The sequence below is a fragment of the Neophocaena asiaeorientalis genome, unplaced genomic scaffold (genome assembly GCF_003031525.2).
Source record: "Neophocaena asiaeorientalis asiaeorientalis breed wild unplaced genomic scaffold, Neophocaena_asiaeorientalis_V1.1 scaffold540, whole genome shotgun sequence".
Lineage (NCBI taxonomy): Eukaryota > Metazoa > Chordata > Mammalia > Artiodactyla > Phocoenidae > Neophocaena > Neophocaena asiaeorientalis.
In genome coordinates, this window is record NW_020172141.1 from 3,665,784 (window position 1) to 3,681,300 (window position 15,517).

The following is a 15,517-nucleotide window of genomic DNA, read 5'->3' on the forward strand; positions in this document are numbered from 1 at the left end:
GTTTCACTGAGCTTTTTATCTCCCTGCAGATCTCCATCTGGAGGGGCTCACACACAATCAAAGCGGCAGAGAATCCAAGGCACACAGAATAAGAAAGGATTAGAGGAAATTCCCTGGCTGTCCAGTTAGGACTCGGTGCTTCTACTGCCGTGGGCCTGGGTTTCGATCCCTGGTCGGGGAACTAAGATCCCGCAAGCGGTGCGGCAAGAGGAAGGAAGGTAAGCGAGGAAGGAAGGAAGGAAGGAAGGAGGGAGGGAGGGAAGGAAGGAAGGATTAGAGAGGAAATTGTCTCACCATTAAGGGAAGCTGCTCTAGAAGCCTTGAGGATTCTGTGTGACCCAATGTGGAGAAGATGGCCTTTAGTCATTAAAACCATGGAATTGCGGCAAAGGAAAACGTGCATTAAAAATAACAATAATGCTAACATTTAATTATTTTTTTTATTAGTATGAGCCAAGGAAAGAAGCTCAAAGACCCAGAAATTACAATGAAGGCATTACGATCTTTCTGTCAAGAAGTTGAATGAGAGGCAGAAGCCTGGACACGCAACTCCCCCGGACCCCAGCGTCTGGGGCTTTAATTAGTTGCAGGAGATTCTCTGTTCTCTCAATGGCTTTCTTTCTTTAGTCACACGGAAGTGTTGCGAGGCAAGGGCTGTGTCATTCTTCTGTGTCGCTAGTGCTAGTGCTTGACACACAGTCGTGGCCTCTCAACCTGAAAGAACTTTTTAGGTCCACGAACTGTCAACGATGCCAATTCAAAGACCCAGGCACAGAGGCGACGAAAGAGCAGAGTGGCGGCGCGGAGGATTCTGGGCGCCGTGGTCCCCGCCGGCTGCGCAGGCGCACTGCCGTCCGCGGCCGCCTGGCCGCCGACGCCATTGCTGGAAGAGTTCCCGCACTGCTCTGCGAGCGCCCTGTCCTCAGGCGGCCGCCAGGTACTCATCGACCCGGGCGACCAGCCGGGGCCCCGCCGCCCCTCCCTCGGCGCTCGGCGCTCGCCTCCCGGCGGCGTCCGGGGCGGGGGCGCTCCCGGCGGGGCCCCAGCCCCCGAGCTGACCCGCCCACCCCAGAGGCCCCTGGGGCCGACCTCCCTCAGAAGGCTGCGGCCTGGCAGCGCTGCGTCGTGGGACCGCGCAGGGTGGGCGCGCCACTGGACCTTCCCCTGTTCCCGGGGGCGCGCCTGCACTGAGGGAGGAGGGGGCCCCAATGGGCCGAGAAGGGCGGTGCGGGAAGCAGGCGGGCTGGAGCAGGGAGAACTTCCATCCTGGGCTCTGCACCCGAGCGGAGGGACTGGGGTTCGATAGCGGCGCTCTGACTGGTGCCCCCCTCTCCTGCCTTTGGGAAATGGAGGCAGCCTTTCCTGCCGGCTCAGCTTCCAAATATGCAACACAGTTTGGGGAGTTTGGGGGTTTTTTTTTAGTTTTTTGGGCTGAACCGCGCGGCTTGCAGGACCTCAGCTCCCCGACCAGGGAATCCAACCCCGGCCAGGGCAGTGAAAGCTCCCAGTCCGAACCACTGGACCGCCAGGGAATTCCCGCAGCACAGTATTGTTAATTCTAGTCACCGTGCTGTGCATTATAGTCCCAGGACTGGCTTATTTTATACCTGGAAGTTTGTACCTTTTGACCACCTTCACCCATTTTCCCACCTCCTCCCAACCACCAGTCTGTCTCTATGAGTCTCGGGTGTTTTGTTTTTAGGTTCCACATATAAGTGAGATTGCACGTTATTTCTGTGACTTGCTTCACCTAGCATAATGCCCTCAAGGTCCACCCATGTTGTCACAACGGCAGGATTTCCTCCTTTTTTGTGGCTAATATTCCACTGTGGGCACGTGCCGCTTTTTGTTTATGCATTCGTGCATCAGTGGACACTTAGGTGGCTTCCGCGGCTTGGCTGTTGTAAATGATGCTGCAGTAACAGGGGGTGCAGATACCTTTGGGAGTTAGTGTTTTCTATTCCTTCTGATAAATGCCCAGAAGTGGAATTGCTGGAAAATATGGTGGTTATATTTTTAATTTTTGGAGTAATCTCCATACTGTTTTCCATAATGACTGCACCAGTTTACATTCCCACCAGTGGTGCAGAGTGTCCTCTTTGCTCCATGTTTTTGCCAACACTTGTTATGTATTGTCTTTTTGATAATAGCCATACTGACAGGTGTGAGGTGATATTGTGGTTTTGATTTTCATTTCCCTGATGATTAGTGATGTTGAGCACCTGTTCATGTACCTGTTAGCCATCTGTATGTCCTCTTTGGAAAAATATCTATTCATCCCTGCCCATTTTTTACATCAGATTGTTTGCTTTTTTGCTGTTAAGTTGTATGAGTTCTTTTTATGTTTTGGGTATTAACCCCTTATCAGATATATGAGTTGCAAATATTTTCTCTTGTTCTATAGGTTGCCTTTTCATTTTCTGGACTTCCCTTTGCTGTGCAGAAGCTTTAGTTTGATGTCCCACTTGTTTATTTTTGCTTCTGGTGCCTGAGAAGTCATCTCCAAGATCGGTGTCAGGGAGTTTACTGCCTATGTTTTCTTCTAGGAGTTTTATGGTTTCAGACCTTATATTCAATTACTTAATCCATTTGGAGTTAATCTTCGTGTATGGTGTAAGTTAGGGGTCCAGTTTCATTCTTTTGCAGGTCGCTGTCCAGTTTCCCCAACACCATTTATTGAAGAGACAGTTCTTTCCCCATTGTATATTCCTGGCTCCTTTGTTGTAAATTTATGTGTGGGTTTATTTCTGTACTCTATTCTGTTCTATTGATCTGTGTCTTCTTTTTCCAATACCATTACTGTTTTGATTACTCTAGCTTTGTAATATAGTTTGAAATCAGGGAGCATGATGCCTCCAGCCTTGTTCTTATTTCTCAGAATTACCTTGACAATTTGGGGTCTTTTGTGGTTCTATACAAATTTTAGAATTACTTGTTCTACTTCTGTGAAAAATGCCTTGCAAATTTTAATCATACTGGATCAAATTTGTAGATTGCTTTGAGTAGTATGGACATTTAAACAACATTAGTTCTTCGAATCTATGAGCATGGAATATCTTTCCACTTAATGTCTTTAAGTTTTCAATGTATACCAGCTAATCACTTCTGTGGTTATATTTATTCCTAGGTATTTTATTCTTTTTTTAAGCAATTGTAAATGAGATTGATTTCTTAATTTCTCTCTGTGATAGTTCATTATTAGTGTATAGCAGCACAGCAGATTTTGTATATTGATTTTATATCCTCCAACTTTACTGCGTTTGTTCACTAATTCCTACAGTTTTTGGCAGGATCTGTTAGGGGGTCCTATATATAAAATCATGTCATCTGCAAATAGTGACAATTTTAATTCTTCCTTTCTGATTTGGTTGCATTTTATTTCTTTTTCTTGCCTAATTGCTCTGTCTAGAATTTCCAATAATATGTGGGCTTCCCATAACATATATTATGTTGAGGTACATATCTTCTGTACCCACTTTGTTGAGAGTTTTTATCATAAATGATGTTGAATTTTGTCAAATGCTTTTTCTACCCCTGTTGAGAGGATCATATTATTCTTATCCTGCATGGTGTTAATGTGGTGTGTCACATTTGTTGATTTGCAGATGTTGAACCATCCTTGCATCCCTGAAATAGATCCCACTTGATCATGGTACATGATCCTTTTAATGCATTGTTGAATTCAGTTTGCTAATATTTTTTGAGGATTTTTGTGTCAGTGTTCATCAAGGATATTGGCCTATAATTTTCTTTTCTTGTAGTACCCTTGCTTGGTTTTGGTATCAGGGTAATGCTGGCTTCATAAAATGAGTCTGGAAGTGTTCTCTTCTATTTTTTGGAAGAGTGTGAGCAGGATTGGTATTTTTTTGTTGTTGTTGTTTTGTTTTGTTTTCCGGTACGCGGGCCTCTCGCTCCGGACGCGCAGGCTCAGCGGCCATGGCCCACGGGCCCAGCCGCTCCGCGGCATGTGGGATCCTCCCGGACCGGGGCACGAACCCGTGTCCCCTGCACCGGCAGGCGGACTCTCAACCACTGCGCCACCAGGGAAGCCCAGGATTGGTATTTTTTAAACATTTGGTAGAATTCACCAGTGAAGCCATATGGTCCTGGACTTTTGTTCATTGGGAGAGTTTTGATTACTGATTCAGTCTCCGTACTAGTGATCAGTCTGTTAGGTTTTCTGTTTCTTCATGATTCAGGCTTGGTAGGTTGTCTGTTTCTAGGAATTTATCCATTTCTTCTAGGTTGTCCAATTTATTGGAATGATCTATTTTAGATCAGTGTGTCTTAAACTTCAATGTGTGCATATGAATCACCTAGAGATCTTAACAAACGGCTGATTCTGATTCAGTAGTTTCTGGAGTTGCGCCTGAGGTCTTGCATGTGTCACAAGCTCTCTGGTGGTGTTGATGCCACTGGTCTTTATACTTTTGAGCACAAAGCTCTTGGATGTGGATTCTTTTTTTCTTTTTTTCCCCACTGGGCCGGATGTGGATTCTTAATGGAGGCAAATTGTACATACAAGGCAGGGACAGATTCAGCATAATTCAGCCTAGATTCCTTTGGGTCCCAAAAGCTCTACTGGATAGTGAGAATGTCAAACTGTCTAAGAAACTCTTATTAAAGAGTAGAATTTCACAAGGTTTGGGAAGCTCATTTCTCACTGTGCCACTGCCCTTTATATGCCTTGCAGCATCATTCTGCAACCTTGCACTTGTTAAGAGAATGTTTACTAACCTCAGGCTCTTGTTTTCAAACCAAACTTAGCATCAGCAAGGCTGTATCTTTAACCAAAGACAGAAGGCAGAATCAATGCCTGGGGTATCTGAACAAGATCTCTGCCACCCTGTTTCTCCACAGTGTAAAGCCTTTATTAGGCATATAACTATTTTCAGTATAAAAGAACTACTGCTCAGTGCTTTGTGCATCGGATTCCACTTTCTCTTATATCATTATTGTTATCCCTACTTCCTTTCTATTTGGGTTTGCCTGATATAGAAAAGATAGATAAAGAGCTATTTGAATATGAGATTGAGAGAGGCATGTACAAGACTTCTAATATCTTTTAAGTTTGGAGTTGTGGTGTTCTCTTTACATGGAGCAGAGGCCTGTGGAAGTTTTAGTGAGTTCACTCTTGCGAGGAAGGACGGGAAGAAAGAGATTACTGGATTATTCCACTGTTAGAGGAGGCGGTGGTTGTGGCAAGGGAAGATGGAATTGTTTTCTTTCCCAGCAAGTTGAGGTAGTGGGGCAGGCGTGGCCTGGAACTAGACTGATCTGGGACCCTACACAGCTTGGGTAAAATATCAGTAGTCTAGTTTTCCTAAGCCTCGGTTTCCTCCCCGGTGGAACGGGAATTAGTTTCTATTGGGTGACGTGACGGTCAAGTGAGAAAGTAGTTTCAAAGTTCCTTGTACAATGTCTGATCTGCCAACTGTAACTACATTTCGTGGTATTAAAATCTCAAGCTCTACACTGGTAAGAATCATATTTCCTCGCCGATCGCGCAGGTTAATCTTGTGTTCTTTAGCAAGGTCATACTTATTTGTAATGTCAACGTTTCAACTTGGTAAGTCTGAGATTTCCAAGGCAGGATTGGTTTTCATGGCTTATTTCTCTTTCTTAGATATGTCTTTGCAGGACTCCACTCTTTCCAGAGAGGGGAGCCCAGAGGAAGAGATTATGGCTGCTGTGGTTTTTTCAGTTGGACCTCTGGTAAGTTGGGGTTTCCTCTGCTTCTGACCTGTTGTCCTGCTTTGAGAGCACGACTACTTTTCCTGAAGTCGTGTGACTTGACCTCACCCACACTCCCTTTGGTAACTGAATCAAGTTGTTTGATCCATGAAAATTTGGTTCATCATAGTAAAGCTTGTAATCTATATAGGAAGATTCAGTATGCATATTGAAACAAGTATCAAGACATGTAATCTTGCAGAAAAAATCTGTGCTATCTTTAGATATGATAGGCAGTCTGGAAAATTTACTTATGACGTTAACTTTGTATTGTTCCCAGGAAATTTCAGTTATTTATGGGGTAGTAGAATGGAATATTTTCCAATTGGAAAATTTTGTTTAGGAAATTTTGAACAAAACAATACATGTGCGTACATACACACACCCTTAATTCATAGGGACCATTCCCCTTGTGCCCACTCTTAGTGTTCTCCTCTTTTCTACCCATTAAGAAGTGATCAAGCTTAATAGATGACATGGAGAGAAAGAAGATGTTTAAGACACAGTGCTTGGCTGTAGGGTGCTTACAGTCTCACTGAGGTAAGGCATACAAAAGAAATAGTTACATAATTTATTTAGGTGAATGATAGTTACTGAGCAGTATGATAAAGCTGCTGAGTGCTTTTGTAAGGAAAGAAATGGGATATTAGTATGGGGTGAATCGGTTATGGAAAGCTCATGAGGATGGTTAGATTTAAGCTGGTACCCAATTACAAGTGGGATTTAAATTGTTGTAAATTATTTGTGAGGGTACTTCAGGTGAGAAGGCAAGGCTCTGAGGCAGAGAACAGTGAGTGAGCCAGTGATTCAAGATGGAAATTTGTGAAAGATAGGACTGGAATTTAGGTAATTAAGTTGAATCTTTTCATGTTTCCCTGAAGACATTTAAGTGTATATATGTATGTGTGTGTGTTTGGATGTCTTTGAGGTGGGTATTAATGTGATTAAAGCTGTGTTTTAGAAGTGACTTTTTGAAATAGGAGATTCAGAAGAAAGGTAGTACCAACAAATATAATTTGTTACAGAAATTATCCATAATAACTTGTAGTAGTGATCTTTTATTTTTTGTAGCAAGAATATAAAACATGTAAATAGTTCTTAAGACATACCCTTGAAAAGATAAGTGAAAGCCAAAATGTTTCACTTTATCAGTAGATCTAAAGTATTTGTCTAGTATAGGCCAGATCAAACACATCTCTAATTATCAGAGGTTGAGGTTCACATCATCCTGAATTTTTTGGAAGCTGAATATTTGTACTTTTTTTAAAAATTAACATTTATTTTTGGCTGCGTCGGGTCTTCGTTGCTGTGCACGAGCTTTCTGTAGTTGCAGCGATTGGGGGCTACTCTTCGTTGTGGTGCGTGGGCTTCTCATTGCAGTGGCTTCTCTTGTTGCGGAGCACCGGCTCTAAGCCCGCTGGCTTCAGTAGTTGTGGCTTGCGGGCTCTAGAGCGCAGGCTCAGTAGTTGTGGCACGTGGGCTCAGTAGTTGTGGCACGTGGGCTCAGTAGTTGTGGCACGTGGGCTCAGTAGTTGTGGCACGTGGGCTCAGTAGTTGTGGCACGTGGGCTCAGTAGTTGTGGCACGTGGGCTCAGTAGTTGTGGCGCACCGGCTTAGTTCCTCCGCGGCATGTGGGATCTTCCCGGACCAGGGCACGAACCCGTGTCCCCTGCATCAGCAGGCGGACTCTCAACCACTGCACCACCAGGGAAGTCCCCTGAATATTTGTACTTTCTAAGGTAAGAACTTGAAAGGGAAGAACTAAGATAACATTTTTCTCAATGAAATTTAATAGTTCTGTTACCCATAAGTTTTAAAAATCTAAAATCAGTAAGTACTACTAGAAGGTAGAGTAAAATTTCATTTCATTTATGAAATCAGGTCTTTATAGGCATATAGTGTCTAAGATTTAGAAGAAAGCAATGTTGTGAGAGGTCCCTGAAATATTCTCTGAAAGAGTACTGAGACAGGCCCCCCCCAACCCCCAGACATGATCTTTCAGTTGTAGAAAACAGATGGTGTTAGTAGGTTTTGAATGTTATTCTTGAGCAAGATAGATTATTTCTGAGAAACAGATTTCATCCTCATAGGAAAAAGAATTATGTAGCATCTAAGACCCCTTATTATAAGTTTATTTTTGTTTTGATAGGTTATTTGTTAAAAGTCTCCTTTAAAAATTATGCAGTTGTATCTTTCTCAGTCTTGTGTGTGTCATTGTCTCAAATGAGGTGAAAGAAGATTATGTTTGGATGTTGCTATGGGACCTTAATTTCATCCCTGAATAATACAGTAAAAGAGGTGATCTCATATACACCGCATCCACAGTGGACTGGTGGTGCTTGCTGAGACTCTGTTGTAGGTAATAGGCAGCCTGTCACTGAGTGATTTTATCCTGTATCCCCTTAGAGTCCTGAAGTTCCCCAGCCAAATGAAGATCTTCACCTTCAGGCAGAAGAACAAGAATTGGTAAAGGTAATACTTGGCATTGTATCTAAGGGGAATGAAGAGACGGCACCTCTTTTACTGCACTAATTCTTAATGTTCCAGCACATTGCAAGTTCACCATAAGAACCATCTGGCTCGTTAGGTGTGGTAACACCAGGGCTGGTAGCATCATTTTGACAGATTTTATTTCTCTCAGTGGTAGCAGCCTTAATTTGACAGATGGTCACATTATAATTCCTAATGATAAAGTATCCTGTATCACATACTTCACTTCTTGCTTGCAGAGCCTCAAGGTAGCCAGAGGTGAGAGCTGAGGGCCTTCTTAGATTTTTCCTGGGGCTTAGCTCCAGATGGGAAAAGAAAACAAACGCAGTAAGTTCATTGTAATTTGAGTTATGTGTGAAGTGATTAACAATATTAACAGTTTATGAACTGTCATTATCTCTCACATTAGCCATGTTTTATTATTAGTAGAATTATATAAAACATGCTTCACAAACTTTGAGGTCCTAATAAATAAAAAGATTTAAACAATTTGATAAGCATACATATCTGTATGGCAGAAAAACACTCCAGAGGAAATCTGTTTCTTCCGATACAGAGCATACCTTAGCCAAGTACAGTCTAACTTGAGACCTTTGCCTGATTAGTCAGCTAAGTAGGTTCTTAATTTACCAGATCATAGAGTATAGTGCTTATGAGTTTGAATTTTGGAACCAAACTGCCTGGATTTGAATCGAGACTTTGTGTCTTCTGTGAACTTAGGCAAGGCACCTAACCTCTCGATGCCTCACTTTCCTTATCTGTAAATAGCAGCTTCCTTATTGTGAGGATTCAATCATTACATTAAAAGCCTTCATATCAGTACCTGACAAATAATATGAACCATACTTACACAAAAGTAGAGAGAGTAGTTTGATGAATCCCATTGAACCTTCAACACTTAACACCCATGGCAATCATATTTCATCTGTAATACTACCCTCCCTCACTGGTTATATTGAAGCAAATCCAAGACATTATATAATCTCATCTATAAATATTTCATTATGTATCTATAACAGATTTTTTTAGTTTTAAGTATAATACCATAATTACAGCTAAAAAATGAACAGTAAGCCTTAATATTATCACATATTAATTTGGTATTTGTTTCCCCAGTTGAGTCATATTAGCTGATACTGTCTCTTAGGTCACTTTTGATCTAGAGGTTCCCCCCCTCTTTTTTTCCCTTTGTAATCATTTATTGAAGAAACCAAGTCATTTGTATTTTAGAGCTGTGATGTCCAATACAGGAGCCACTAGCCACATGTGGCTGTTGAGTACCTGAAATGTGACTAGTTCAAGTTGAGATGTACTGTTAACTTAAAATACACATCATATTTCAAAGACTTAATACAAAAAATAATGTAAATTATCTCATAAATAATTTTTGCATTGATTGCATGTTGAAATTATATTTTGTACATATTAGACTAACTAAAATATATTATTAAAACTAATTTCACCTGTTTCTTTTTTTTTTTTTTTAATGTGACTACTAGAAAATTTAAAATTCCATTTGTGACTTGCATTATATTTGTTGGACAGCATTGATTTAGAATTTGTCACAATATGGATTTTATTTATTGCATCCCCATGGGTTTTTTTTAACATGCACTTCTGTCTCCTGTATTTCCTTTATATTGTTAGTTAAATCTAGAGGCTTGATCAGATTCAGATTTTGATTTTTAAAAAATTTTTTGGCATTGGTATTTCATATTTCTGGTATCTACTACCAGAAGCTACATAATGCCTCTTTGGTGTGTTAGCAGCCACTGATAATCCTTTAATTCATTAGAGGTAGCAAAGTGGTGATATTCTAATTTTTTCATTCCATGTTCACATATTAGCTGGAGTACTTCCATAAAGAGAAACCTCCCCTCATAAACCATCTGATTACATTTTATTACTGTGCAAACTATATGTATTTTGCATAGGAAAAGAAGGGCAAAGGGTTAATTCTTTCTCTTTATTTACCAGTTTCCAGGCATTCTCCAAAGATGATCAATGAGTATCCTTAGAGTTTTATAGTGAAATCATAATTTTAAATGTATTAGATATTTTTGAAGCCCACTACAGTTATTGTTCTTATGGATGTTCAAATTGTCCCATCTTTGGCCAGTGAGAGCCTCTTGAAGTTGTCTCGCAAGTCTCAGACGTGATCCTAGTACTAGTCTTTGATAGTTTTCTTGCTTTAAAAATTTTTTTTATTTTTTGCGGTATATGGGCCTCTCACTGCTGTGGCCTCTCCCGTTGCGGAGCACAGGCTCCGGATGCGCACGCTCAGCGGCCATGGCTCACTGGCCCAGCCGCTCCACGGCATGTGGGATCTTCCCGGACCGGGGCACGAACCCGTGTCCCCTGCATCGGCAGGTGGACTCTCAACCACTGCGCCACCAGGGAAGCCCCCTTGCTTTTTATTTTGACAGAAAGTTCCAAGCCCTGGTTTTTTGTAGCAGAAAGTAATCTGTAGGGGCCACGGTCTAGACTGCATAATGGTACCTTTTTGGTTATTGTTTCTAGACCTATTGAATGGACGGAGATAGGAAGTATGTGGCCTGTTTTCCTTAAAATACTTCATGAGTATATACCGATATTTCCCATGCAATTTTGGATTGTACATAATCTCATTGTACATAATCTCATTGATATTACATTTATATCTTCTTTCTCCCATGTCAAATTTATTAGTTCTCAGTGATATCAATACTGATTTGCTTTATCCAACACTACACATGCAACAGTTACAAAATAACATTTCCATCACTGCCACCAACAATAATGGTTAGTTACTGAAAATGTGTTGTTTAGTTTTTTACAGTTCTTTTTCTCGTCAGGATATATCTCACAAGAGATATACAGAAAAATTACTATGTTTTAAAGATACTCAAAATAGTTCCTCTCTGATGAATGTGTGTTCTACCAGCTGGTTTCATTTTACTTTTAATATTTAGAAATTGCTTTTTTATTTAGTTTTTCTTTTATAATAATATATTTACATGGTTCAAAAGTCAAATCTAAAAAACAAGAAATATTCAAGGGAATCTAGCTTCTATTCCAGTCCTCTTCACTCTGTTTCCCCCTTCCTCCAATAGATAACCAACCATTAAAACAATTTTGTGGCTCATCCTTTGATTTTTTTTACAAGCATATATACATATATTTTATATCCTGACCAGAGAAGCTCCCCAAAGTCCCACAATTTCTTATTTTTCTTTCTCAGATAGATAGCTTATAATATTCTGTATCTACAATCTGAATGATAAACTGTGTCTTTTATTAAGCCATATTTCATAGAATAGAACTGAAAAAGAGTTGATATTATACATAAGGCAGGATTTTGAGGGAGAAAAGATGATTTGGCTGGAAACTACTAGTTTTCTAGTTTTCTTCCCCAGTTTTGTATGTATTAATCTGCCTAATAGGTCTAACTGTACAGTCCCTGAGTGATCTCTGTATTTATTTTAGGAATCAGTGACATTTAAAGATGTGGCTATAGACTTCACATTGGAAGAGTGGAGGCTGATGGACCCTACACAGAGGAAGCTGCACAAGGATGTGATGCTAGAGAATTATAGGAATCTTGTCTCCTTGGGTAAGGGTAACCTCCAGGTTTATGTATCTGCCCACTGGACCAGGTTTACTGAAGATACAGACCCTCTAAAGTACTTAACTGAATTTTGGGTTAGAATTTAAGCATTAAAATCTCATAATCTTAGGGGCATATTGTTGGGAGTTATGCTATCTCTTGCTCTTAACTTAGTGGTTCGCCCATTGTAGAGTAAGAAATACATATTTCATTGGAATCTTGGAGATTATTGACAGTCCCTCCTATTTAGGACTGTTTTTTCTAGTCACTTCCATAAGACTTATCAGTGCCTCTAGAAAGAAAGGAACAAATATGTCTATTTTCTTTCTAAACTGAGGTTATCCCCAAACCTGGGATCACCATGTTGAGCTTCTTTGAGGTACCTTGGTAATTCTCTACAACACTGCTGTACAGTAGAGTGTTCTCCTGTGATGGGAATGTTTTGTATTTGTGCTTTCCAGTGTAGCAGGCTCTACACTGTGGCTGTTGAGAATTTGAAATGTGGCTAGTGCAACTGAGGAAGTGAATTTTAAATTTTATACAATTTTAACTAACTTAAATTCAGAATTAAATATCCGTAGGTGGCTATTGTCACCTGCATTGGACAGTGCACCCCTAAAACTTCTTGTAGTAACCACTCTGCACAGAAGATCAGGAGCTGAGACTGAATTTGGCCCTAGTTCTTGCTCACAGGCACAATCAAATCCTATTCATTTTTCTCTGAACAGGGCTTGCAGTTTCCAAACCAGACATGATATCTCATTTGGAGGATGGAAAAGGACCATGGGTGGTAGTGAGAGAAACTTCAAAAACCCCCTCTTCAGGTGAGTTAATAAGAACCAGGAGGATGGGATTTCTTTGAAGTCAGTAGGTCATGGATGGAGCAGAACATCTGAAATATTTTGGGAGGTATCTTTGCTCAAAGCTATCTCAAAGGAAAAGATTCTCCCCCTCTCTTCCTCTCTCCCTACACCTCCCTCCCTCCCTCCCTCCTGCCTTCCCTCCCTCTCTCCCTCTGTTTCCCTCTCCTTTTCCCTCTCCTGCCATCTCTGCCCTCTACTTCTAGTTCCCATCACATCCTACTTTACTTTCTTGGGAACATGATTTTCATAATTGTTCCTTCCTTCAAACATGCATAAAATATCCCTTTCAGTCTGTCTTCTCCATTTAACCTTACACTTTTCTCATTTGTTTAACCATTATTTGATATCCCTTCCTTCATTAACTTTCTTGAAAGTGCTTTCTTAAGGATCACCACTGATTTCTTTTAAGCTAAACCCATTGACTAATTATTTAACTTTCTTCACTTGCATGCCTGCTGAAACTTCAGAGGAACCCTCCTACTGTCCTCCAGAATCTTAACTAATTGAGAATACAAACAGTAAATCAGTTGAGAATCAAAATACAGTATTTATCTATTTAACCAATATCTATTAATATTAAACAATCAATATTTAATACTTATCTGTATACTGTGAACTGAGTTAAGTACTATGTCTACAGCAGTAAGATGGACCAGGTCCCTTCTCTCATGAAGATTAAATTTTAAGAAATAGATAATTGACAAGTAAATAAACAAAAGCACGCTAAATAATGGTCATAATAACTTAGCCATGAGGATACGAAAGAGTAACTTGGATGGGGATGAGGGTGCCTCCTTCAGATAGTGTGGTCGGGGAAGGCTTCTGAGGAGGTGACACTTGAAGAGTCAGAAGAAGCCAGCCAAGGCAAGAGGAGAAGAAGAGCATTCCAGGCAGCAGAACGTAATGTACTGAGTTCTAGAAATCTGAGGAAGCTGCCTGACTGAAGCATAAGGAGAGGGAGACTGGTACAGAATAAGATAGACAGTAGACTGCCTATTTAGGACTCTGTGGACCATGGTAAGGCGAGTGGATTTTAATCAAAGTGAGTGTGAAGGCACTGAAAGGTTTTAATCAAGGATCTTTGGGAAATAACCCTGTTGATGGAAATTGAACTTAAGGGCATAAAGCAGGTAATAGTAAAGGGGTAGTTAAAATAGCCTAGGCAGGGATGTCCCTGGAGGCGCAGTGGTTATGAATCCACCTGCCAATGCAGGGGACACGGGTTCAAGCCCTGGTCCAGGAAGATCCCACATGCCGTGGAGCAACTAAGCCTGTGAGCCACAACTACTGAGCCATGTGCCACAACTACTGAAGCCTGCACGCCTAGAGCCTGTGCTCCGCAACAAGAGAAGCCACCACAATGAGAAGCCCGCACACCGCAACGAAGAGTGGCCCCCACTCGCTGCAACTAGAGAAAGCCCACGCCACAACAAAGACCCAACACAGCCAAAAAACATTTTTTTAATTAAAAAAATAAAAAAATAGTCTAGGCAAGAGACTACAGTAACTTTGATCAGGGTGATGGTGGAGATGGAAAGGAATAATGGATTCTAGATCATTTGCATATTTTATTGTGATGCCATCCATAACTTGCACATGTGTTACATATATTATTTTTATATCTGATATTATATATGTATTTTTAGAGAGTGAGTGAAAGGTAGACATTGGAGATAGTTTCGATGGCTCTCTAGAGAAAGCCCCCCTCCATATGAAGAGGGAAGGAGAAATGGGGCAGTGGCTGGAAGAAAGAAGGAATAAAAAAAGAAAACTTTTATTTTTGAGATGGAAGCTTTTCTGACGTGCTTAAGTGCTGGTAGGAATGATGTTCCAGTGGAGAGGGAGAAATTGATGTTGCAAGACAAAGGTAGGGTCACTGAAGAACTAACGTGTCTGAGAAAGTGAAAAGGGATAAAATCACGAATGGAAAAGGAGATTTACCCTTGATAGGCAGGGAGGCCACCTCTTCTGCAGTAACACTAGGCAGGATGGAGAAGATGGGAGCAGATATAGGTCAACTGGTGGTGAGAAGATTGAGACATACTATGATGATAGCTTCTTTATTCTCAATAAAATACAAAGCAAGGCCATCAGCTTACAGTGAGGACAAGAAAGAGCTGTGAGGGACTTCCCTGGTGGCACAGTGGATAAGACAGTACGTTCCCAACGCAGGGGGCCCGGGTTCGATCCCTGGTCAGGGAACTAGAGCCCACATGCATGCCGCAACTAAGACCCAGTGCAACCAAATAAGTAAGTAAATAAATATTTTAAAAAGAAAAAGAGTTGTGAGAGAGAAGAAGTTATAAATATCATGGAATTCACCAGGGAAACCATGTTGGCCTAAAGTTTATTGAGGAAGGTGTTTAATTACAGCTTCTATTACTTTTGTAGTTGTAGGACTATTCATATTTTCTATTTCTTTTTGTTTCAGTTTAATAAGTTGTGTTTGTCTAGGAATTGATCTACTTAATATAAAATTTAAATTTAGGGGCATACTATCCTCTGTTTATCTTTTAAATGACTATTTGGATCTGAAGGGATGTCTCCTTTTTCATTCCTGGTACTAAATTTTTTGTCTTCTCTCTTTTATCTTAAACAGTCTTGCTAGGATTTATCAATCTTATTTGGATTTTAAAAAATAAATTTTAATCCTTGCTACTGTGTCTTTGATTTCTGTTTCATTACTTTCTTCTCTTTCATTATTTTTACCTTCTTAGGGTTTAATTTGCTGATCTTTTCTGACTTCTTGAGTTGGACACTTATTGATTTTAGCCATTCTTTTTTGCTAATGTATTTAAGGCTGTCAAGGCTACCATACTTTTTTTTTTTTTTTTTTTTTTTTTTC

General features: G+C 40.6%; 1 protein-coding gene across 1 annotated transcript in view; it reads left to right on the plus strand.

Moving 5' to 3' along the window:
- Window positions 1-858: 858 nt before the first annotated feature.
- ZNF624 (zinc finger protein 624) overlaps window positions 859-15,517 on the plus strand; it is a 23,478-nt gene continuing 8,819 nt past the window's right edge. Inside the window, 5 exon segments of the mRNA XM_024753697.1 lie at window positions 859-937; window positions 5,627-5,715; window positions 8,140-8,205; window positions 11,689-11,815; window positions 12,538-12,633. Coding sequence (XP_024609465.1) covers window positions 5,629-5,715; window positions 8,140-8,205; window positions 11,689-11,815; window positions 12,538-12,633 — 376 coding nt within the window. The 5' untranslated portion in view covers window positions 859-937; window positions 5,627-5,628.